This window comes from Electrophorus electricus, unplaced genomic scaffold (genome assembly GCF_041902795.1).
Source record: "Electrophorus electricus isolate QZ-2024a unplaced genomic scaffold, ASM4190279v1 Scaffold70, whole genome shotgun sequence".
Taxonomy (NCBI): domain Eukaryota; kingdom Metazoa; phylum Chordata; class Actinopteri; order Gymnotiformes; family Gymnotidae; genus Electrophorus; species Electrophorus electricus.
In genome coordinates this window covers 188,022-215,492 of record NW_027658787.1, presented here as the reverse complement: position 1 = coordinate 215,492, position 27,471 = coordinate 188,022, and the positions used below count along the sequence as shown (strand labels likewise).

Sequence of the window (27,471 nt, the reverse complement as noted above, 5' to 3'; positions counted from 1 at the left end):
GACGGAAGTGATTGTAATTTAATGTTATAGCACTCTGTAGAAGTGGTGTGTCTGCCACCCCACCCCTTTCCCCACAGAAGCACCTAAAGTTGTAACATCAAAAAAACAAACAACAAAAAAAATGAGGTACTAGATCATCACACATTATAATGTCAGTAAATTTATACACACAGGGGCTCATCTCATTCCTCACAGAGAGTGTACGGATCTTTGTGCAACATAAAAGGGCAAAGATTTGATTTGACAAAAACACACCGGGGGGGGGGGGGGGGGGTGACTATAAATGAAAAAGAAAGGGAAACAAAATTACTCCACATATGCTAGCATTTCTAAACAAATAAATACAATCAGACAAAAAAAAGGACCAAACACACACTAGAGGGTAAAGAGGAGAGAGAGTAACGAGGATCTGACTCAGGAGAAAAGGTTCGCATTCTAACTTTCTTCAGATATATTTATATATTTATATACTTTCTTTAGTGTGTGTTGTACATTGAAACAACATGCTAAATACACTCATCTTTTCACTTGCCGGCATCCATTGCTATATATGAAGCTATCCACCCCCCTCCCCCCTAAAGTGAATCAAGTAAAGTTTGAAATCTGAAGAAAAGGGGAAAAAAGCCTTTTGAAGAATACACATTATATGGAAAATGTGCTTTTGTAAGTGCCCATAACAAACCTATATAAACTTCATTTCTGCCTTATTGATGCTGGTATTTTTTTCTATTATATATCATATAAAGAACCGCATGCATTGCAACTGCACTGAGATATATATATATATATATATATATATATATATATATATATATATAAACCAAAAACATATGTTTTTGTTTATTCTCTGGAATGAAGGGGGAACAACGTAGGTTTTTTCCTTAAACATCTACATTTTTCTCAATCTAGAATATTTGATCACAGTTCTGTGGGTGAGGGATAGAGGGAGGCTGCGGTTCTCGTGTTGCATTATGGGGAAATGGGGGCAGGCTTTTAGAAATGTCCATCAATTTAAAAGTCCCACCTTTCTTTAGTGAGTGAGTATGTGAAATGGTCAAAGGCCTTTCCCGCCCTAACGGAGGACATGAGGGTGTGGATCCACAGGGAACACCTTTGCGAGTGCACTTCCCTGCTGTCCCGCTCCTCACTCATCTTCATCATCTTCATCCTCCTCGCCATCGGAGAGGGTGGGGCATGGGCGGATCTGCCGGTAGCCGTCCAGCCACTTCTCGACCATCTGCGTGATGAGGGGGTGGTTCCGGCGGCGACAGCTCTTCTGCATGGCAGCCAGCATGCCACTGTCTGTCACACAGCAGTCCAGCCACTCCCGCAGCAACTTCTCCTGCTGCTCCTCATTTCCCATCTACAGCATGTGCACGCGTACACCCGCCCACACACAATAAAACAATAACCCACACACAATCCAGCCACCACTACAACAACTTCTGCTGTTCTTTGCTTGTTTTTGTTCCAGAAGGATCAAGAACCTAACATACTATATGATGGTCTACTGAAAACTTGCTCAATAAACTAAAAAGCAATCATGATCAACCAAGTTTAAGGATAAGAAAAGCCACAACAGTTAAGGTTAAAAAAAATTAAGTATGTGTGCGCAAGTACATGAATATATTCACCTCTTGTGCTGACAGAAAGTGGATATGCAGAAGCTTCCTGTCACTGTCAACCAATGGGAGGAGAGTTACAGTGACGTCATCGTCCGTGTTGAGATTGGCGCCCGCGCCACGATTGTCATATCCGTCACTCTCCATGGCGACCAGCGCAGAAAAGTGACCCCTCGTGTAACCAAGGGCGATAGGGCTTTTCCAGCAAAAGCTCTGTTCCCATAGCAATGGTAAATACACACCTAAGGAGGGCCAAATTGAGTGTGAGGGGGCAGGCATAATAGCAATCAGAAAATCAATCATTGGACTTGCAAGTTTCTCAGAGGAGTGAAAAGGGTTTTCATTTTACCCTGGAAGATATGATCCAATGACATTCCAACTAAACAAAACCAGAAGAGGAGCTTCGAACAGTGACCCAGTTACCAGTCAGGGCTCCAGAGCAGGGCACGCCCACCACAGGCTGGCACTGCTACTGCTCTGACATGCCTGGCTGAACCCAGGTACACTTCAAATTATTGATCGGGGCAAATTACGAAATGTGGCACAAAACAAAGTAGTATGATAAGTGTAGTCAAAATAAGTGTTTTCAAAAGAGGCAAATAGGCTGGCCAATCAGTTTAGCCTGTGAAAGCTTAACCTCAAGAAAGCAGAACAGATTTTCCTCTGATTATGTGACTGGCTCTCACCCAAGACACATCTTAACCTCATGTTCATGTTTATAGTGGCGTGTCTGATATCTAAATTGGGTCTGATCCCTTTTGTAATTTAGTCTTTATTATTTTAAGATCCTGCTCACAGCACTTCTCTAAAGAGGGTTATCAGGCAAGGGCACGGGCATTATAATCTGGTGTCCACTGCATTTCCTGAGCGCCGTGGTTGCATTTGTGGAGGAACGCTGGTAATGTAGGCAGCAATGTGCCATTCTCAAATTCACTTACAGTAAACACTGGAGTGTACAACACACCCACATTTTTCACTGAACACTGGACCAAGCTGAAATGCATTTGAATGGGTCACAAACATAATGGACATCTCAAGCATATACGCACAAACATGCACATGCATACACACAAGCATGCACATTCACGAAGCATGGACACCTACCTACATATGCAAACAAGCACTTTCTGTAAATCTCAGCTATGCCTGTGTTAGTTGCATATATTTATTTTATGCCATTAGTTGTTTATTTCCTCAAGATATAGTTTTACAAAAGTGATAGATGTATATAATATTACAACAGGTATCTAAAATCTCCACTCACAATAATGCTACAGGCCTGTGTGTGTCTCCACTACCCAGCTTCCCCAACCACCCATTCTGGCCCACACATGAAGCTCATCTTTCTCTCAGGCTTCCCTCACTGACCATAAGCACCAGGGGGAACCTATGTCTTATCCCAGCAGTCCATGCACCCTCATCACTGACTAGTGAATGAACGCTCATCTGAAATCAATAAGGCAGACATAAGAGAAAACAGCTCTGTGTGTGTCTGCATGTACGTGTGTCAACAGTCATTACTGTTTTGATTTTGGTTTGTGGACATTATTAATATAGAATACATTTATAATCTAAAGTTTTGGTGTATCACATGAAATACTAATCTGCTTTTCAGTTTAGTCACTGTAGCCAAGAGGCCTGAACTATCTGCTGTAAATGATATTACAGACCAAGTCATCAAAGATCTCAATTCACTCCTTTTAGTCCCACACCCTCCTTCCAAAAAACATGTTCATTTAGCCTACCCTTTCTTGCACAGGCAGGACCACCTTATAGAAAAGTTTTCTGATGGGTTAATACACCCTGATCATGTAGAAACGTGTAATTGCTGATTACAGAGCCCAGGACAGTCAGAGAGACTTCTTTTTTATCAGAGATTTTAGTAACAGCTGTCAAATTGGAAAAAAAAGTTTTCTTAAAATAATTTGCTGCTCTGGTACTTGTAATAAATATTGATCAATTAGAAATTGAGTACTTGAGGAGTTTATTTTATACATCACCACCAAAGCACTGAAAGGTAAGAAATAAAGCATTTAAATCACAAAGCTCACCTTGAAATCGAGTGTAGCCTAACGTTTCACCACGAAAACTCTTGTAATACTTCACTCCGTAAACAATGATGGGCCGACGGAGAATGTGTGCAAGAACAAAGATATGAGTCTGCTCCAGACTCGCACCGGGCTGGGGGATGGGAAGAGAGGAGACAGAGAGAGAAAAAGAGATTGCACAAAAGGGCATGTGCAAAGAAAGTGGGTGTATTCAAATTGCACAATACAAAAAGGCTGATCATATGCATATAAAAATCACTGAAACAAAATTACGCCCACCACACCACACCCCCCAAAACAGCCCTCTGGGATTGTGTAGTGACTGCTGTGGTGAGTGTTTGTGTACCTGGCTGGCAAGCGACAAGATGAAAGCCCAGTCCTCCTGCCACTGCTCCTCTCTGAGAGAGAAATGCAGTCCAAAACTCTGAGAGTACCATGACTCCCACTCCTTCCACCGAGTGTAGAACCTAACACACATACACACACTGTTATTCACATGCGCTCGTAGTTTTACACACCCACACACCTCCCTAGCTTGGACACAACCTACAGCACAGAGTGTAATACAAATGTATATGCTTGCTTGTGTGTGTTTGTCCTGACCAGTGTGAGCAGTCGTGCAGGCTGTCATGCAGAGTCTTGCGTAGCACCGAGTCTTTGTCGTAGATGCCCCAGGTGGCCTGGAGGACTGAGTCCAGCAGACAGTCTCCAGCTGTGCGGTTCCATAGCGCATACAGCCGGCTGTCTAAACGTGTCCCCAGCTCCAGTGACCAGTTAATTACTGCAGCTTCCTCCTCCAGCTCTGTGCACCACACACAGGGTCACCAAGGCAACCAAATAAAGTCGAGAGGCATCAATGTGATGTTTTTCACTTTTCATTACTCTCTCGTTCGCATGTACATGCATTTCTATCTCACACACACACACACACACACACACACACACAGTGTTCCCTTTTGATAGGCACTCACTAAGGCATTTCATTCAGTGGCAGCAACGTTAGAATTCCAGAGGCTTGAATGCATTTACAGAGTTATTGTTTGTGCAACTGTTGTAAATATTTGCTTGAATCTCCAAGTGTAGCTGTTAGACCTGTTAGGTCTGGTTGTTATGTTTTGGTTGCCACTTTTACCTTTTTGCACGTCCCTGTCGAGCACTTCATCAAATAACTTCTCTTGAACTGCAGGGGGCAAATCTTCAATATCTGAAAAAAAGAAACTTCTTAAACACAGGAAGTAAACAAATGGAAAATGTTTTTTGCTTTTGTATTTACACAGGCAGAAACAGTGTGTTATTTTATTTGATTCAATAAAAAAAATTAAAATGTTATGAATTTGTCCAACATGATCTAAATGTCATCAGATCATTATAGATGCTAATGGTCAAGTCTAAGAAGCAGCAGTCTTATCCAAATTTGCATGCTTCCTATGAGGGTTGAGATGGAACAGTACTTTGCAAATGTTTGGGCTTCGCCTTATGCACATCTCCACATACTGCAAATCTGTGCACATGTCCAAGACTGCTGCAGGCTAAGACAATAAACTGACATTTAAATCCTTTATTTTCAATGCCAGGAGATACTGATTAATATTTCATTGTTTTTATAGTGTAAGACTCTTCTTATAATAAATCAGAGGCACAAACGTTTTTCGAGGCATAGTGAAAGACAAAATAGATTCATTTGCAATTTCGGCAATAATAAGACCATTAGTATAGATTGTGTTTGATACTCAATGATCAGCATCAGCAGCGACACCAGTAATGTGGCTACTGTTACTTCAGTGACTACATCTCGATGTTCTGGATTGAGGCTTGTGAGAAGTTCCATTGCGGTCCACTGTGGCCTCCACAAATACTGATGGATCCTTGATCACTGTATCAGAGACCTACACTGACTCCTGATTGGCTGAAGACCATTTTAACTCTGTGCTTGTTCTTCTGCACAGATCATTCGGGCCTGGCCATCCAATTTCTCATTGTTTTCTTTTAAAACCCAATTTGTCATCCTCTTCCTTTTGTTTAACTGGCAAATGTTTAAAATCCAAAAAGATAAGACTCTGGCTCTTTTCTTCACACATCATTACTGTCAAACATACTGACCATGTGAGATAGACATGCAACAATATAAATCCATTTGTGGTTTGAGACTCCAAGTTCCCCATCTTGTCAGCTCTCAAAAATAATGCATCTTGTTGAGTGTGTATGCGTAGAGCCATTTCCTCACAAGAACTATTCTGCTATCCATTTCATGGAGCATATTTGTAAATAAATGTTGAATTTTAGCCAGTGCAATATCTACTGTTGTCTGCAGCTTCATAACAGAAGTGATGCATCGATAAATTCAAGTCTGGATATGAACTGATGTACTACATCTACTTGCTGGCTCCATTTTCCAGCAATGTTATGACCAAGGGCTCTATAGACCTCATGTGTGAGATACACCAGAAATGGCTGGCCTAAGATGCTTTTTTTCATAAACAATAGCCCACTTGTTTTATTTTACTTCGGTGCATGATAGCATGTGCTTAATTACATTTTCTTCCCTAGTTGAAATCAGGATGTAATCAGTATAACCCTAGACTGGATTTGTGGAGACAACCTCAGGTGGAATGTATGAACATAAGAGAACACTTTATTGATCCAGAAGGAAATTGCAGACTTAAGTTAATGATTAATAGTACACATGAAATTAAAAGCACTCCATGGACATGCAATTTTGATGCCCACTTCCAAAGGAACAGATTTAGTGAGCTCTTTCCTACAGATGACTTGGCGATAAGAACTTTGACACACAGCTTTCACTAAGTCCACAGAGATCCAAGGGAACTGTATTTCTTCCAGTGCATTAATCATAAGACTATGTTTCAATACATAAAAGGAATCTTTAAAATCCAAGAAAGAAACCTATCAGAGTCATGTGTAAAATCATCAATGGCAGTCAGACATGTTCATTCATTCATTTATTCTTAATACAGGCCTTTGCTTTGACTGAAAATTCCAGTGTCATCAAGCCATGGTAATTATCCTAATAAACCCTCCAACAGATTAACTTGGTTAGTGATGGTCATAAGCCAGTTACTAATGCACAGACAACCCACATATCTTTTCCTTTTTACATGCATACGCGTGCACACACACACATGCACGCACACTTCTACAGGCACAGTGTGGTACTATACAGTATGTCCAGAGCTCTCCCTGTTCCAAAGGTATGGCTGTTAGTTAACTGATACTCTGGTATGCATAGGTACACACCGTTTTGAAATCTGCTCAGGCAGTACAGTGGTGTGTGTGCAAGCATTTTCTAGTGTTCTCCTGCAGTACTGTGGTGTGTATGTTTTTAGTATTGTGCTCCTGTAGGACTGTGGTGTGCACGCCTGTGTGTGTATTTTCTAGTGTTCTCCTGTGGTACTGTGGTGTGTGTGTAGTAGTGTGCTCCTGTAGTACTGTGGTGTGTGCGTGCGTGCATCCCCACATGCATACCGGCTGGTAAAGTGAAGGTCTCAAGATCTGTAAGGAAGTAGCAAGAAAAGTCTCCCTTGCGCTGATGCAGTGATGCAGCGATCTCTCGGCGGATCTGTTCAGTCAGCTCAGGGCACACCATTGCTGGGATACACTTCACTGCCTGCTGAGAGACCTAGGGAGGGTCACATGAGACAAAGGTCAAACAGTGGTCAAATACACAGATCACCAGGATGCTACCTTAGAGTAGAATGCTGGGTGGGGCTTCATGAAAGTGCACCAAGGTTCAACAAAAGCTGTAAGATGATACAGTGACTAAAGCTGTGCAAATACTATCAATAAATGAATCGCGATTCTAGAATAATGCTAACATGGCTAGTAACCAATGATGAGTAATGGGGACAGTTAGGATCCCCCCATCTTGCTATGTTGGAAGGAGCAGTGAAAACATGTACTGGCAAAATATAACTTTACTACCACATATAGCCCATATTATGATGCCTTTTTCAGCCCTCCAAGCTTCCTTTCTGTTGCATGCGGGCTGTGGGTCTACAGTGTGTGTGTATACATTCTAAGGTGCATCCTGTCACTTGCTCATATTCGCTCTTAGCTAGTCAACATCTCAGCTGATCCAGTATGAGCTTGGTACTCAATTAATCAAAATATGTAATCCTTCATTAATTGTCCCGGAAGCACACCACATGCCCTTAAATCTCAGAAGACTGCATGCATGTGGGCGCACGCAAACACGCACGCGCGCACACACAGACAGAATACTGAAACACACAGACTCAAAATGTGCAGTGAAAACAACTGAGAGGACTTGGCCAATAACATTTGTTTTTTCATCGTTTATTTAAAAAAAAAACTTTTAAGTGCATTTGATATTCGTTTCCCTTTTTCTCCCTGGGATTATTGTGCTTATTCTTATTTAACTTTCTTTTTCTTTCATTTTGTGTTGTCTCGTTACGCCGAAGGATTGTTGCATGTGTTTTATTGTACTGGATGTGGAGAAGACACAATAAAATTAGTCAAAGTTTTGACAATATAAAGAAATAGGACTTGAAGGTCTGGACAACTCACCAGAACTAAGCAATGCTGGGGAAAGCTGAGCTCTGGTTTTTTCTTTCTGCAGCTTTCTCTTCGTCACCAATGTTTCTGCACACACCCCTGGCTCGCTCCTTTTCTGTTTTCAATTTAGCCATTGCCAGCCAGGTTTGCATACCGCAGCCACAATGTTGAAACTAGATTTGGGGCCATTGTCGAACTGAATGACTCAACAGTCGTCTGCATGGACACTAGGAATGTAACAATGCATTGATCTGTATTGATGTATCGACCAAATGGCATACGATCTGGTGTTATTGGATGTGACGCATAAACACTGATACCTACATGCTTATTTTCCCACCTGTTCCAACATTATCCACAAGATTTTTCTCTGTATGCTCCTACACTGTAGGTGGTAGCGTACAGTTTGCGCTTGTTGCAGTCAGCCAAATACAAAAAGAACAACGAGCCATCTCATATTTTATTTACAAGAATATGAAGCCCTATAGTGTAGTGGAGAATGAAGGCTTTCGTGATTTACTGCACACACTGGAGCCGAAATACAACACACCCTCTCAACAACACTTGAAACCTGCATACCGAAGCTGTACAGAGAAGTGCAAGATGACATTAAACACAAGCTGGTGGATGAAAGGCGAGTCACAATTACAACAGATAGCTAGACATCATGCACAAGTAAAGCTTATGTAACAATGACCTGCCATTTCATGAACACTGATCTGGAAATTACATTTTTGAAACATGTATTTTGATCACCATGCACACAGGAGAAAACATTGGGACATTGTTGTGAGAATTGCAATATACAAGACAAAAAGCCTACTTTTGTGACTGATAATGCCAGCAACATGTTAATAGCAGAACATGTGGGTAATTTATCATTGCACATTAAATGCTTCGTGCATACCATGAACTTAGCAACACAAAAAGACCTGAAATGAACCAGTGCAGTATGGCTCTTGAGGTGAGTGAGACAGCTTGTGATATTTTTTTCATTGCCTCACGGTAGCTACCGCAGTTTTAAAAGTCAAGCAAAAGTTACCTGGAGATCCAGAACACAAACTAAAACAAGACATGATAACTCAGTGGAATAGTTCATTCGATATGCTGGATCGATTTTTGGAACAGCAAGATGCATTGTGTGCTTCAATCCTGGACACAAATCTAAGGAAAGACGCAAGCAACATGCACACACTCGATGAAAATGACATCACTACCGCTGAAGAAATGGTCAAGCTACAACAGCCACAACCATCAAGTGTGAAGAAGAGCAGCGCACTCTGTTATTGCACCACTTCAGGCTAAATTGTTGGATCATTTTCGAGTTGCAGAGGATGACTGTACTTTGATCACATAGATGAAACAAACAAAGGCAAGAGAGCTTGAACAGTGGTATGTGGATGGGCGAAAAATCCTACACAAAGCATCTGCCTTAGACCCCAGATTCAAAAAGATGCCTTTTCTAAATGAAGAGGACAGAGATGCAACTTTCCAGTGTATCATCCAAGAGGCTACACAGGTGAAAGTAAAACTTTGTCTATCTGTAGTGATATTGGATTTAAAAGTTGCCTCTCCATTAGCTAAAATCTGTACGTGTCTACAGATTGACACAGTGGTACAGGATGAGAAAAAACAGCCCTCCTTGTGACCAGACCCCTAATTCTGATTCTAATGTGTCCCAGGCTGAAACCACTGAAGGTGTGTACATTTTGCTGAAAGTGCACTTGATTCAAAAATAGTTTTGTTTTTTTTTCCAGCATTACTGTGTGCGTCACTCTAGAACATGGTCCTGCTTCCAAGAAATCAGATACTAGATCATCTTTCTGGTGACACCTTGTGCACTGTGGGCACTAGCTAGATGATCACAATTTCAACATGGGCTAGCTCTCTAGATGTTTTGAAGTACAGAGAGACTGCATCCTTGAACCTAGGTGTTAAGGTGTTGGAGAGGAAACTCATCAGACCGAGTTTCCTCTCCTGGCAGACCTTGCTAAGACCTTGCTGGGGATTCTTGGTACTAGCATACATTCTGCGCATGTTTTAGCACCGCTGTTGACCTTGCCCGTTCTGAGAAGTGTCCTGTTTCCAGAACATTTTGATCAGATGTTTTTTCTAAAGAAGACTACTTTAAGACTTGCTTTGAGATGACGTCATCCAACATCTGCATCCATGCCAGTTTATTTCATTTCATTTCACTTACTTGTGTTTTGGACATGCAGCAGTCCATAAATTTTAAAGGATATTTTATCCAAGGTTGTCATTTAGTACTACTAAACAATAGTATTGAACAAAACAAATTTGCTGCTGTAGAGATGGCAGTAGGACTCTATGTTAAGCCTATTTCATTCCACAATGTTACTTCACTGTACTTGTGTAAAGTATTTTTTTCCTGAGAAGATGTTTACTGTATTTAACATTGTAACAAAGGCTGAAGGCGCCAACCATACCTGGGTCTCAAACACAGGTCCAACAGATGAGAAACTCATTTAACCTTCCGAAGTCTCAGTCTCCATCACAGACATTTAGTAATAAAATGTTCATGTTTTATTTGCATTTGTAAGTTAATAGAAATCAGATTTCATATGATTTAATATTGAATCCAGATTCCAGTATAGAACTGCATCCCTTTGTATCGCAGCAAGTTTTGAGGTATCGAAAATCATCAGATTATTGGCTAAAAGAATCGATGTAGGACCGCTCTGTGACAAAGCTTGTTATGGGACCCTAGTAGATACCATATAAGAGAGGTGGGTTTGCTACAGACACTTGCAATTAAAATCTAACTCCTTTTCTTTCTGTGTATTCTGCATGTATATACTACATACAACTGAATGCCATCTGTAGGCATCAGACATACTCAAACCTAGAAATATTAATAATCAGCAACACACAAAAGAAATCCCCCTCGTGCACAAAGCTGAAATGTTCCACAACTGAAATGTTGTGTTAAGCTCGAGTGATAGTAATTAAATATTTATTGCATTTATATGTCAAATCACATACCACGTGCACTCATGCAACCTTCACAAGCTAAATAATTTTTTAAAAATAAATAAATAAAGGCAGTAAGAGGCCAAGGTTTATATCACAAGGAAGGGGGTTCTGATGCGAAATACTTAAATCTGCTCTTTACCAGTGATCTAACGACATAAATGCATAGCCTCTGTCATTCTTATTGCTTTAGTCAACAGCAGCGAGTATTTATTTAAAATAAAATTCACACTAAACCATTATTCGCCAATGTAATATGTTTGTTCAGTGTTAAAAGCTTAAAGTGAACTTTGGTTTCTAAGCAAAATGACAGCTAAAGTATACTCTATCCTTTGACAAAACAAATGATTAGAGCTTCTGTTCCTTCCACTGTTGATTCATGTGGCCCAGTCAATCAGATCTTAGAGCCAGAACTATCCAATTTATGAATAAATAATAACTGTGATGACGGTAATGAGCTCAACACCACAGTAGGCATCACATAACAGCGGCATTGCGGTAATATGGTTAGCGTCACAGCCCTCCCTAATGAAATGCATACTCAATGGAGTTAGGCCAGTCAAGAACATTCCAATAGAAGTTCCACAGTGCTTTAGAACTAGGTTTGCCAGTGGGCTTCTGGTTGGATCTCAGCTGTTAGGATGCATCTGAATACTTCAGAATTCATGAACTAATCTACCAAAGGGCTGAGTCTGACATATGCTATGCTTTAACTATGTCTGATTTATTGTGGATTGTCAGCCTCAGGAGAGCCTGTTTTACTCACATTGGCTCCTCTTTAGCCTTCATATTTAGATATGAACCCCAGATGTAAACACTACATTTAGAATTAACTATAGATCTCGTTCTAGCTCGAACTACCAATGAACGTACCCGCCTGCACAGGCACCCACACACATTAATTTATCGACCAAACTGCTTAATCCAATTCAGGGTTGTGGGGAGCCTGAGTCTATCCTGGCAACTCAGAGTCCAATGCAGGAACCAACTGTGGATAGGACGCCAGTCCACCACAAGGCGCTCCCACACCCAGTTACTACATAAATGGTTAGAAACAGGAATCTTCTGTGCTCCGTGGAACTTTGAACTAACATTACACCCGAACACAATGCAGAAATATACGCCACAATGTTTGTCAGTCACCACAGACACGATCAGATGCAGCTTTTAACCCATTTTCAGACCATGAAGACAAACCGGGATCATGAATGCCCACTTCAGTCATTTTAGGTTTTCAGCTCTTCAATTGTTGGTTTGGTCCGATTACAGGTTTTCTGATTATGGCCACACCTATATGCTCACAGGGGTGGAAGCATACCTCAGTGAGCAGGATGGCAAGCATGTCCTGCCTCTGGAAACGGATGGCAAGGTGCACGAGCGTGAAGCCATCATCAAAGGCCGAGGGGCGGTTTAGCAGTCGCACTTCGTCTGCAGTCAGCTGCCGGGCGATGTCTCCCCCTGAGGACTTGTAGGCCTCAACCGCAGTCAGATCTCCTTCCACCACACCTGGGGGGGTGGAGATGAACACAAACAGAGGAACAGAAGAACAGAGAAGGGTGAGGAGGCAGAGAGAGGGAATGGAAAGGAGAAAGAGTGAGTCATTTTCCTCTTAATGTTAACACAAACAGCAATCCCACCTTGAGATCGGATGGGAGACCACAGGCCAGGGCTAGCCCCAGCAACATACACCACCACTGCAGCACTACAATGAGCTTTGGAAAAGTTTTTCCAGTAATTATTTGCTCTAATAACTCATAGCTGAGGAGGAATGCATTGTGTTTTTTAGAGAAATCTACCTAGATTCAGACATCAACATTGAACTTCTGTTAGCCACTGAGATTTGCACAATGCACCACATGACTTCACCTGAAAAGGTGACACAATCATCCTCTTATGCCCAACCCCTTCCTTTATGTGTAAAAGGTAACTGATGTAGAAAAAAAAATGCTGAGAACCACTGTAGAATGTTTACCCTGTTCATTGCCAATGCAACATTAAAAAAAAACAACTTTGCAATGAAGAGTCTCTGTTGACAGGCAAATGTAAGCCCAGGTACAAAACAGCAGCATGTATTACACACAAGGTCACCTTTCCTGTTAAACAACAGTTATTAGGTCTTAATCCTGTTTCTATTGTTTTCACCATTACTGATTATGCAGTCTTGTTTCCAAAACAATAAACAGCTACATTTGGTCATGAAATTTGTCAAGTAAGGATATAGTAAAGACCAAGCAACTTACATATTCACAGAAGCAGTCCTTAGTTTGGCCATCAGGACCTCTTTTCAAAAGCAGTGTGAGAACAAACAAAAAAAACCCATCTACTTATATGGGGAATTTCTCATCTTTGGTTTCTATTGCAAACAACAAACCAAAGCCTATCCAGTGAGCTTCTAGTGGGATCTCAACAGTTAGGACATCTCTGTACACTTCAGAATTCATGAACTAATCTACCAAAAATCTACCAAGAGTCCGACATATGCTATGCTTTAGCTTTGTCTGATTTTATTGTGGATTGTCAGCCTCAGGAGAGCCTGTTTTACTCACATTGGCTCCTCTTTAGCCTTCATATTTAGATATGCATCCCAGATGTAAACACTACATTTAGAACTATATCTCGTTCTAGCTCGAACTACCAATGAACGTACCCGCCTGCACAGGCACCCACACATTCATCTAACAAACAACAAACCAAAGACCATTAATGATCAATAATCTATTTTTTTATCTATTTTTTTTCTTTTCTTTTTTTTTACTAAATTTCATAATTCTACATTTTTTCAGCAATTCATTGAATGATACAGTACAAATAATTTTTCCCGCATGGTTAATAACTGGACAGTGAGATTAATGAGGTGATCAAGGCACTGCCTTGATAAATTGCAGCTTTTATTGTAGAGTGTAATGTGAAGTGGGTACTGCAATGCACAATGGCTCAAATGTGTTAAGTCTTAGAGCAACAATGCAGGCTCTGGGTCAAATCCCTCTGCCTACTACAAGCATCAGGATGTAAATTTCTTCCCCCCCAATCCCAAAAAACCTGTACGTCTGAATTGACTCACAGAACTATAAAAAAAAATCTTAAGAAGTCATGCAATGTGCAGTTTCCTGGACATTTGCAACACACATGCTTTATTCACCATGATCACAATATTCTGAACACAATTTCAAATAAACAATGAATTGTTACCATGCCTGATCAAACGCACAAAGACTATGGGGAAGCATACCAGATGCAGGGTATTATTGGTGCAGACAGACACTGAGGTGTCGTTTACAAGCCCTAGCTCCTTAGCATCTGCGACATTTCTTCCCCCAATTGCTTGGACATGGCTGCTATTCTGCATACACTTATTGCATATTTAGAATTCATTGTGCATGCATTGTAAAAAAACAAAACAAAAAAAACCATATCAAATCTGTATTCTGTACATTGCTAAGGACTTCAAACTTGCTGCACATAAAGAACTCAAATGCTTTCCTGCTGCATTTATACTAGAATTTAGCTTTAGAAAGATAAAATTACAACCATGGCAACCCATCATCTTCATCATTCCTTGTACATACTGTACTTTGTGAATAAAGCTTTTGGATCTTAAGTCCTAGGGGCTATCCAAGTGAAAAAGCATCTTTGGCCTCAGAGCTGCTATCAAGAATTATGGGTAAATCCCATAATTCAGTGCTTTGACTTCACTTTCTGTTTTTAGTTGTCAGCAAAAACTACCCAACTAGGTGAATAACATATGTTAAACATGGTTCAGTCAAAAGTTCATTCGAGTCCAAACAGTGCATACTACATTTGTCCTGCTCTTAGACACCCCATTAAATTCCAAAATAGCTATGTAATTAACTGCAGAGCTGTCAGGTATGTTGAGATTTTCCTGCTTAAATGTGCAGAAGACACTTCAGGGCTGCACAATATGCACAAAAACATTATTTCGAATATACTGCTATATGTCATGATTCTGATATGCCTTGCAAACATATTAAAATACATGATGAGTTTTTGATGTTTACCCAGCCCTAAAAGAACCCGGTGCAAAACTTGCAATTTGTTAAGGACTCGTGTGCATAATGCAGCTTTATGCAGAATCCGTATTGTAAAGGCAAAAACTGTGATAGTGATTAATAAACAATATACTGTGCTTTACCAATTCAAGTCTTGAAAACACAGCTTTAGATGGCTAATACCAGAGTTTGCTCCATGACTCCACTCAGGTGGAGCTTCTCTCTCTCTCGGTGTGCGTGTTGGAGAAATATCAGAGACATGTTCCAGTGTCATTATCAGAGGTGATGTGCCTTAGACAGCCTGTCCTAGTCAGATAATGGACTCTCCTGCTGTCTCTCCCTTTATCTCACCCAAACGTCTGCAGAGTCTCCCTGCACAGTCATACTGAGGTATATACCCGTCTCACACATTATGCACATGACTGACACATACTCCACAGAATTCAATCAGGAGGAGTATGGTCACCTTAGCCTCAGAACAAATGGTGTTGTACTACTCTGACAGAATATCGACTGGGAGACTGACGTGCTGGAGGCATTTGGGAGAGCACTGAACAGGGTACCAGCATGAGGAGAGGAATGGAAAGGTGAAAAAGGTAGGAAAGTGGAAGGTAGTGGTGGAGAAAGAGAGAGAGCAATTTTAAGAATGATGTAGGAAAAAGACAGAAGCACCCATAAGAATGGCTAATTTTAACACACAATGACATTGCTGAGAGGAACAGGATGAGTTAGGGAGAGAGGGAATCAGGTGCACAATGCATTCAAAAACAGCATCGTGCAATTAAACTGTGAAAAACTTTCAAGATATTCAAAACAATACTAAAACCTTGATGTGATATGGTTAAAATGAATCTTTATTTTTAAAAGATAATACAACAAATGTGCTGTGCAGTCTGAAGGCAGCCAGACAATGACAGATTTTCATCTTAGTTTTCTATTTCAGCATAATGGATTTGAACTAAAAGATATAAAGGTGTCCTATTTTAGGAGACCAAAAGTAATTTGTCAAAGGAATATAATGTTAAGACTGTCATGGTCAGTACTTGGTTGTGCAACCTGTAGATCACCAGATGGGAGGCAGGCCCATTACACAGCCATTTGTTAAGTTTGTGCTTGTTTAGAGAGCTTTTTACCTTCAATCTCAACTTCAATAAGTCAAATGCATACTCATTGGAGTTTAAGCATAGAAGGTCCCATAAGAATGGCTCAACACAAGGACATTGTTGAGAGGAACAGGATGCGTTACCAGCACAGGAGGCTGAGATGGGGAATCAGGGGTGCAAGATATGTTAAAAACAAACAAAAAACATATTGTGATTATGATATGGCTCGCAGGATATTAAAAACGTCGATAAACGCTTGTAGACTTAGATTGGTCAGGAAGGTCAAAGAAAACAAAGAAAATGTGTTTTGTTAGAGGGATAATTTGCATATTGTAGCCCTCTGAATATCAGTATGCCAAAGACCAATATAATAATCACAAAACAAAGTAATGTAGTATTCTCATATAGAGAGTTAGATATGACAGACGAGGATGCAGAATAAGGCAAGCAGGCAAGCAGACAAGCAGCCCCGCTAACTGCCTGCTTACTGAAGTCAACCATGGAGTTTCCCTTTCTGGTCCCACTCCTCCACATTATTTGGAAAATAAATGCACATTCTTCTACGTGCAAGGCTTTATGGCCCTTGGTTGCATTCACCCTTTTTAGTAATTAAACGCATTACTAAATTGCCCGATTTCATACTGAGCACTCAAAGCTACTCAAAACAATCAAGTTCATAAGCACCTCACTACTAAATGTGTTCTTCTCAATGTGTCATAAGCATAGATGTCCCCTGTGACACACATGTGACTATGGCAGAATGGGTGCACTAAAAATAGAGACAGGCCATTCATCTCAGATATTCCCTACTGCTCCCGTAGTCAATGGCATCTCACAATAGCAAATAACTAAAGTACCTTAATGTACTGAAGTGTTAGGCACTTACATGGAGACCTGAGTAGGAATATAACAATAAGCAGTAATCCAATACTGTACCAACAATCATTATTATTGTTAGATGAGCAGTGTGACAACCTATGACTTAGGACATTTTTTCAGTCATGAGTATATAGTGACGGTGACAAATAGTCTGTGACCTTTGTAATATTTGAGAAGAAAAAAAGACAAACACAAACACCAATCACAGCCACAACCCCACACACGTGCATGCACACAGACAAATGTGAAGGTTTGAGTATGTGTCAGTTGTTTATAACCCTTGCTTTTAAAAGCATAATGACATCCTCAGACCTTAGACACACACAAACACCAGGTCATTAATGCAGAAGTATGCCTGTTTTCTTGAGTAAAATAACAAAATTGAATTTATAAACATGAAAGTCAAACATCCAAAAACTTCAGGAAATTGAACCAACAACAAAACATGATAAATGGTGCAACATGGTGCTAAGAGTCAAGAGAGTACTAGTCAGAGTTCCAGTTACAGATCTAACCTGAGGTCAGTAAGGTGGAAAACAGGACTAAGAGATGGTCAGGATTCAAGGGCTGTGTTTTTGCTACATGTCTGATTTGTGATCAGTGAAGATGTAGACACAGGTGTGTTTCTTGTTACAAGACTGACTTGAGATCGGAAAAGCAGGAGAAAGGGCTTTGCTTGCTAGTGTGAAAGGGCAGACAGGAGGCCAGTGAAAAAGCACACAAACCACCACTAGACACATCTAAAATTCCTGTGCCTTTCCACTCTAGTTCATAAATGTATGCACAGTTCCAATTAAAAGAAGGCCTTCCTCTTGTCCTCCCATGCACCTTCATAGGAAATGTGACATGATGCACAGCTGTAGCTTTTAATTAGAATTGCAGTTTGATCCAATTCCACATGGAGTCCATTTGTTGTACTGCTAAAAGTTAAAGACACCATCCTGAATGGGCCCGTGACAAGCCCATTAAGCACTGTGACACTAGAAAGCATATAATTGATACTTAGTTTTTGTTTAAAATCAAGCCTTCTTTGGTCCCTTCCTCTGCATCCCCACCCCTCTCTCATTATGCAAGCCTACCAAGGGCATGCTCCTCTATTCAATGTGCCACTGAGGCATCCATCAGCAAAAACAGATGTAGGCCTAAGTCCTCTCACAGTAGGACCAAAATCGTGGGTCGTATTGAGGGTGTTGCATCAAAACATGTGACATATGATAAAAGCGTCACCCACGCTTCTATTAACTGAGGTATGTTACATTCTTTCATTTAAAGGCATTTCAGGGGAAAATGTAGCAAAGTAGACTGATGTTTGTCTGCAAATCTAGATAAAAGAGCATCTTAATTGAATTGCTGTTTAATCATAACAGTTATAAACATGTCAATCTTTGACGCATAAGTGCATTGGCAGACCATGGGCAACGGGAGCTGTGCTCCACTAATGCATGACATTATTCCTGTTGAGACGTACCGCCTGGTACATTAAGTCAGCGTTATCACTCAGATACCACTGAAGAGCTTACAGACTGTGACATGACACTAGTCTGTGGCTAAGAAGAACTCTACCCAAAGAGAGAGAATAAACTGAATTAATAAAGCAAATTGGTCAGGACAGGAGAGTAGCCAATGCTTTCTTTTTGGGATATCATCACCACTCAATAAAATTCTGCCACAAAAACAATCCCAATTAACAAAATATTTGTGAGGTTAGTGCCATCTATGCATTATTGACTGATGCTGGCTTTGTATGTCTTTACATCTCAAAAATGGTCCAAACCCTGTATTAGTTTTCCAAGTTTCTATTCTTAATTTAGATGAAAGTAGCATTTTATGTAGCAATATCTAACCAATTATAATATTTAAAAGTCCACCTTGTTAGCTGTTGACTGATTTAGAATGTGATTTTAGATCCCTGAATTTGTTAAACTTTGGAAAACAATGTTAAATTAGATTTTGTCATCATTACCTTAAAGTGTGATTTTGATGCATCAACTTGTATAGTCTTTTTGGTTCAGCTAAAGTGTGTGTGCGCATAGCGAATATTATGACCTACAAGAGCAGAACAGTGTGCTGTGGATTAACTAGAGAACCAACCTAACTCAATCTTAATACATACCAATACCTACTCCTGGCGAGTAATTTTTTTATGCCAATTTAGTTTTCTACAATTTTCAGTACCTCCATAACACTCGTTACTCAAGTTAACTTTTTATTTTAAAATGCTGTTTGTTGAGTTTGCATTAGTTACATAACTTGCGTAACTCGCACCCCAAACCTGAATTCTATTTATATTTAATGACATATTTCACTTAGCCTAGTCACATTCACACTGCAGGTAAAAGTGAATCAAATCCAATCTTTTTCTCCATGTGTGACAGCTTTGTCATTTGGATGGCAGTGTGATTGAGCAAAAAAACAAAACAAAACAAAAACAAACAAAAGCGAACACACACACACAAAAAAAGGGCCTTCTTACACCCTGCATTAACATGCGCTTCACGTCTGGATCATCTCTGGATGTACTTTGGTCAGATTTGGTTTACACTTCTCACCAAAATGCGTCCCTAGTCTGACAAGATGAGATCCAATTTTATTCCCCTATGTAGAAAGTCAACAGGTATGCAGTTTCTATTTTATTTCCAAACATGGTAACATTCCTAAACATGGTTCATCACTCACTAGTATACTATATGCTGTCAAATGTCAGAAGAATCTATTTAAAGCAGACAACTAATTACTTGCAATAGCAGAGGAGAAAGTTGTCTTGCAGCTGCTTTCATTTCTGTAGTCAGTGCCACAACTGTTCAGAGGCCTTTATGGACACAAAAGAGAAAACAGCACTTGGCATACGCATTTCCATTTAGACAACTGTTTACACTTGTATTAAATGAGATCAAAATCCATCTCATTTTGAGTGATCTGATCATATTCTGGTTACAATGCATCCTGAGGTTTAGTATCCTATTTATAATTGCATATACAACTTTAAAAAATGTCCTGACTTACTATTTCAGATGGAAGAACAGAAAAGTTAGTCTTTGGTAGGAATAATTTAAAATGTGTTCTTTATTTCTTACTTTACAATGTTACTAGCAGTTTGTTGTGTAAATTGCATGTTCAAGTACTCTAAGAGGTCAAAATTCTCTTTAAAATGGCTGGTGTTGGTTTCTAACAAAGGCCATTTATGAGTCAGCAACCAAACAGCTCAATCAAACTACTCCGTGTAAAAAAAAGAAAAAGAAAATAAAAATACAGTACTGGACTTGGCTCTTCTTCTGAAAATGACATCTCAGCAGTAAGAAGCAGAAAGCAATGAGAAAGAGAAGATGACAGACAGACAAATAAAAACTGCACAGACAGAGTGAGAGAAACAGAATAATGTAAACAGCAGCAAATCTAATTTTCCACCTTTGAAACAAAAAGCCCTAGTAGAATCTGTTTTTCAAGAATAAACATGAAAAGTATTTTTCCCTGGTAAAAAAAAAAAAAACACCTTTTCCCCAGTTAAAAAGGTACAATTAAAAAAAGACCTGTGAGAAACAACAAAGAAGAATAGACAATAGCAAATACCAAATGGACCCACTCAAAGATAATTAGGACCATGGTTGGATATTTCATTTCACTGTTTGGGTGTGGGGAATAAACAGAATATAACAAGAGCAATTCCTGAAGGGGACAGTAAAAGTGCCAGCAAAAGTACTGTTGTATTAAATGTATACACAGTTAATCTGAAATATTATATTAAAGAAATGTTACTGTTACCATATGAGAACCAAGTATACCACATCACACATTAATGTCTGGCATTTGCAACAAACCAAACCATGTAAAAATCAGTCAAATATTCAAAATGTTCTGATAATTTTATCTGTGGCTCTCCTACCTGCATAAACATACATTAACTATGAGATGTGGCTGCTCCATACCAATATAGTGTAGGCTAATGTGTGTGGACATTTGGGGATGGTAGACAGTACATCAAACAACTGCGAGGGATATGAGATGCAAGCTTTCAGAACTTAATGTATTGCTCTGGATCTATAATTAGCACAATCTATTTCAAAGTCCTTTTAAAAATTATTTATAAATATATAGTTATATTTAAATGCGGACATTGGGGACAATTCTTGTTTTCTCCAGAAAGGGGGGGGAGGAGGCCAGGAGCCCACTGTCCACCCCATAATTTCCACCCATGATTATGACTGGCATCAGACATCTTAATCTTAATACAGATATCTATTTAGAACTAATATAACAGCATAGTGCTTATGTAAATGATTACTAGACATGAACTTTCAATTATTTAATTAAATAAAAGGACTTTGTTATACAAGTGATTTGTTTGTTCTCACAGCAAAGCTTTCAGGTGTCAGTCGGAAACTGGTCCAACTGGCAAGCCAGTTTTGCGTATGTACATCCAGCGTAGTTTCTCTTAGTGAATATGAAGTCCTAGGAGTATCCTGGGACTCTCAACAGCTCCACATTGGAGAACAGGTGATATTACAATTTCAAGATGCCCTGTATGGATATGGGAAAATCTGTGCACACTACTGGAATGTATTATACAATGGCACTCTTCATTGTACATTTGTCTCCAGAAATGCCTCAAGTCGACCACCACTTCCCAGGCTGCTACTGTTTCGTGAAAGTGGGTTAAAAGGGCAGGGGAATAACACTCAACATTATTCTGTGGACAAAAGACAATAATCCAACAGTGTCCCTGCACCAGACACAGCATCGCACTACATGACATCATGGAACACTGTCAGAGTGAGCCGCAACAATAACAGAATTGTTAACAGCAGAAATCACAACAGCAAACGTTACAACACCCCCCCCCCCGGCTCTCTCTCTCTCACACACATACATACATACATACATACATACATACATACATACATACACACTCTTTCCCCCTGACAATCAGATTTATTTTCACTCTAACTCAGTTTCATTCATTCATTCATTCATACAACTCAAAGAGATTACAACTTGGTTCAAAGTCCAACACGAATCTTTCAGGTGGACAGTTCAGCAAGCTAATAACAGCATACTAGCAGATCTTTGCAAATCTACCCAGCCCAAACCCATGATAACTCTACTCTCAAGTTGCCTGCAAGTCAGGATACTGCTGCAGGCAGAAGCAAGAGAGCGGCACAATATATCAATTTTAACTATTATAATAATATTGGCCTTTGCAACAGTGATACCACAGAAGTTTAAAATATAAGCTTTGACAATTTTTTATTTATTCTTTTTTGTGCTGTGAGCATGCAGAACTATCCCTAGCATTCTGGATTTGTATGCATTTTGATGAATCGTGGCATTCACATGATCCATCAAATTAAATAATTTAACCACTCACTAGTCTGCTTTTAATTAATTAATCACAATGTGCAGTAATGCAGTCACAAACCAGCCCATGTAATAAAGCCATGGCAGACAGAATGCCCTGCACAGTGCTGCTCTTCACTGGAACACCTGCCACAGAGAATCACTGAAGTGTTATCCCCATCCCACCCACCACCCCGACAGATTATTAAATTCCTGCACCAGTCAAACAGTGCTAAATTCAAAGGTTATAGCAGTGCTAAAAGCAGCAAGTGGAGCTAGCAATGGGAATGATATCTTGATAAATATGTTTAAAAAGCCATAGTGATAAATGTAAACAAAGCAAAGCTCCCAAGAGGTCCATGAGGATGGCCAAGGTGGTGTTGTGGTGCAGTATGCCAGTTTTACTTTTTACACTGGAGCCATTTGGCCAGCTGTGCTTCTACTATGCTATAGACAAGCAAAACATATACATGCTGCTTATTTCTCTTTTAAAGTCTCAAGCATGAATTGCTTTAGGCAGCATGCCACCAACATCGCAGATTTTGGAGCAGCAATGCAACAAAAGGAGAGTGATGTTTGGAGTTAGTCTATTAGCTTTGTGACTGCTGCTCATTATCAAGATCTGTTTACTCCAGTTTGGTTTACACCATTTAGCAAACATGTAAAGCAGTAGTCAATCTTTACTAGACAGAACGTTTCATTGGACAGCCCTCTCCTGGTAGCTGGTTGACTCAATTAACACTGCATCACACTGAGGCCTGAGATAAATCTATGCATTAACCATAAAGTGAAGTTTTGACATAAGAAACCTGACAACCTGGCTGTAAATAAGCCTTTCAGAGTACAGGTAAAACAGTACAGCTGGAATTTCACATGTCTGTCATGTAGCCTGTTCTGTTTATTATGGTGACGTGAAATGTACACTGAGAATCTAGAGTCATCTACACCAAAACAATGACATCCACACCAGGGTAATATACAAACGGTCAGACAGACAATCAAGCAAATAACTTATCTTTTGAATTCCTGTGCTAACATTTCAGGGAGATGCGTCACAAAGCCAGATTAGATATGCAATAAAAAATGAATTAAAAGACTTTTATTGGACAGTCCTGAATGTATGGCTACATGAGAAAGTTGGTTCATGGTGGTAAAAGCTGCCACACCTCAAACAACTAACTGCACTTATCAGCTAATTATATTGCCCATCAGAGGCTCAACGAGGTGTGTTGAGGCAAAGAAAGCATTAAACTGCTTAGAACTGTGAAGGGCAAAATTGAGTCATAAAGATCCAAGTCTATACCCCCCACCTTGTGTGTGTGTGTGTGTGTGTGTGTGTGTGTACTCACCTGCACAGGCATTAAGGAAAAGCCAGTCACTCTTCCTCATTCGGTTCTTGATCTGCTTGAGTTTTTTGAAGTCCACCTCCAGCTCCTCCTTGCTGCCATGAGCTCCGGCAGCCACTTCGATGCGCTGGATGTCCTGAATCTGCACCTCTGAGTCTTGTTTGAAGGTGGAGGGAGACCGCCGTTGCCCGCCTGGCCCACAACCTCCAGCCCGAGGCCGACCATGGTCCTGTTCATTGATGACAAGCGAGGGTTCACCCGGCTCAGACAGCTGGATGACATCATTGGGCCGAGGGTGATCACACACCACACAGCGTGGAGTCTTGGGCCAGTTGTCATATGTGCATGCAGCACAACTCCACCTCGCCGTCCTTGTGTTTAGCCGGTTACGGTCATTGTACTCCTCGCAAGGGTCCACAGGGAGTATCGGCACCGGCCTGCAGCCTGAGGTCTGGGGTGTCTCAGTGGGACTGCATGCCCTCTGCCTCTGGCACAGGCACTGCGTACAACGCACTGCCCGTGGCCAGTTTAGGTAGGTGCACATCTGGCATGACCACTTGGCGCTGGAGTCCGAGGTTGGGACTGGGCGGACCCTAGGTCTGGCGCTGGAGTCGGGACAGATGAGGAGGCTGCTGCCACCTGTGTCCTCGTGAGGAGGGTCCCACCCGCGGCCAGCATCCAGTACAGGGCCGCTTTTAAACGGCTCTTCTGTGATGATGGCACCGCTGGGCCTCTGAGCACGGCACATGGTGCATTTGATGGAGGAGGGCCAGTTCTCGTAGGTGCAGTATTCGCAGGCCCACTTCACTGCCAGCTCCGTCATGGTCGCTCACCAACAGCCAAGCCAGCGCACACGCATACACACACACACACACACACACACACACACACACACACACACGCGCGCGTGCACACACGCACACACCCACCCACCCACCCCAGTGCTGATATTACCCACACAAGAGCAGGCAATCAGCAAACTGTTGGAAAAAGGGGGGGGGGGGGGGGGGAAACATGTGCATGAAAGTCAGCAAGGATGAGGAAGGAGAATGCTGGCCATTAGAATATACTTTACATACAAAAAAGAAAGAACAAAAAAATTGAGAAAAATTTCACTGCCTATTTGGTAAAAGTGAAGTTCTACCTTTTATTTTATAAGAGTAAAGAAAAGGTTATACTGACGAGACTCCCCTGACTCACATGTCTTATTTCAAGCCAAGCTCAGTAGAGAAAGTCCTGGAAAAGGCAACATTCGTGTCCACATACACAGGACATATTGATTTCATACACACATCATATTTGCAGTTTTTTTCCCCCTGGCATACACTTCATGGATTTGTTTCTGAATACAGGACAAGTGTAATATAGAGACATGAGTAAACAAAGCTGTTGAGAGAGAGAGAGAGAGAGAGAGAGAGAGAGAGAGAGAGAGAGAGAGAGAGAGAGAGAGAGAAGGAGAGAGACACGTGTGTCTACACAGTTATGCAACGAGGCGGGTGAAGGTAGAAATCCTATATGCTATCCCTTGTCATTTCGCTGTAAAGTTCACACCTGAAAGCTAGCCTTAGCACAGCAACTGTAGCTCCGTTACGCGGCCACAGGTCTAGAGTTTAAGTTAAACGCTAAATTTAAACCAGGCTTTTGCGCACCAACTGGGATTCTTTCACTAAGCGTGATCACTAACAAATGTCTCTATATGTTAACATTTTTCTTAAACCATAGACATCTTAAAACATAAAACAGACATCTTTTGCTCATCGCTATACCGCCTCCTTTTATGTTTCTGTCAATATCGAAGCCATCTAATTAGCTGTCTAAATAGCTAATTGTAGATTTTGTAACTTTACTATTCTTAAAACAATCCAAACATTTTTTCTTGCATTAAAATGAGTGGCAATGAAGTCAGCTGAACATCTTGTAGACAAGGCTGACTGCATCAAGAGTGCAAACACCAGCCATACAATTAACATAGATGTGATAGCGTTAACACTTTCTAATTGTTCAGTTTTCACTAGCTAGCCAGCTGTCACATAGGTAACCAGAAGTGACGGGGGAAAATGAACCGTTAGCTATCTGAATTAGCAACTGTGCTAAAGGTAACAAAAATTTAGAGAATGTTAATCAAAACAAAATACCGTTAGCAGGCACTAGCTAGATAGCTATGGTTAGCTAACTAGCTAGCCAAACAAGCGCACTCGACTCCTAAACAACCTCTTCAGCCAACAACCTACCTACAATCAGGATACGACGGCTAGATCGCTAACTAGCTATAAAAAGTCGCTGATTAATGATAAACTAGCGCTATAACAGCAAGCAAGCTAGCATTGGCCTGACAGCAACCAGGCTAGAAATATAACCTACTTCGTGCAATTACCCTGGCTAGCATTAGCTTGAACGCTAACTTTCGTCAGTAGCGGCACTGCAAGACCATTTTAATCTTCCAATGCTTCAATTAGGAAACAATAAAACAGGCCTACCGGGGGTTTTGCTTTCGGATTAAAACAAAAGCCTGCTTTAATAAAATGTAGATTGACTAAAAAGTCTCACCTTTTCTTTTTCTCTTTCTCTCTTTTGGGTTAGTAGCAAAACAAACCCTCTCCGAGTTACCCAGGCGCTTTTCGACCTCTTCGGTGCTACGTTATACTTCAAAGATTAGCTACCTATTTTACCAAATGCTGAACACTTTACTTCTTCATTGTCAAATACCAATCTGACTACAGTTAGTTGGTTGGTTTCGTGGAACAAGCTCCGTTCTCTTTGGCATCTCAATCCTCGACTTCCATAGCTGGTAATATTCGTGTGTACCTTTAATGGCGGCGCCAGGGAGATACGGGAAGCCAAAATAAACCTTTAGTAGAAGGGTTACCAAGGCGTGAAACGTCATTAGTCATGTGACCAAACATAGTGATGTTATTGGATGAATTAGACACATGCGTTTGAGGGGATATGAATCCTGGTCTTAGAAAGATATTTGGTATGACAAACACTGGGATTTTTCACGAAAAACTGATATTAGATAAGACTGCACATTGGAACTAATTTTCTTCCATTTATTTATAAACATTACAGACATTATAGCATAAACCCTTTTTACTGCTTGTGATCTGTGCTACTCTGACATTAATTCGTTCAACCCTGAATCTAGGAAAGAAAATCCTTTTGTAGATTTGAAATTTTACAAGAAGATTTTTCAACGGGTTTTCCTTTTTTTGCCTTAGGGGACGCTTGTCCCAACCAGACGTGACCACAGCCTGTTCTAAAATCTCAGTCCACATATCCCTGTAGCTGAGCTCAATTTGCATATTCACCAAAAATCAAAGTTTTCATGACTCCCTATATTAACTACAACTCACAAAACGGCAAACTGAATGTGAACTAGACGAACTGGACACGGTTCAAATCGTGCACAAGTTCACGATACACATATCCTCAGCATTGACGAGTACTCTTATACAGTAATGAAAGGTGTCGGCGATGAACCTTTAAAGAGTGATTATTACAGTTTGTAATGGATATTTTGTGTCTGTGTTTATGCCTACAAAGTGTGATTAAAAATAAATATATTTTTTTCAGACAAATGAAAAAGATAGTTACAAGTTGTCAACCTCCTT

At 40.5% G+C, this 27,471-nt stretch overlaps 1 protein-coding gene across 1 annotated transcript; it reads right to left on the bottom strand.

Moving 5' to 3' along the window:
• Window positions 1–26,708, bottom strand: zranb1a (zinc finger, RAN-binding domain containing 1a). The gene is made up of 10 exons (XM_027016793.3): window positions 26,408–26,708; window positions 23,864–24,840; window positions 12,513–12,700; window positions 7,154–7,307; window positions 4,803–4,874; window positions 4,274–4,472; window positions 4,017–4,137; window positions 3,674–3,803; window positions 1,635–1,864; window positions 1–1,363 (listed from the first exon to the last, which is right to left on the bottom strand). Exons 2-10 carry the CDS (start codon window positions 24,681–24,683, stop codon window positions 1,145–1,147), a joined length of 2,133 nt encoding a protein of 710 aa, XP_026872594.2. The 5' UTR covers window positions 24,684–24,840; window positions 26,408–26,708; the 3' UTR covers window positions 1–1,144.
• Between the last annotated feature and the right edge of the window lie 763 nt (window positions 26,709–27,471).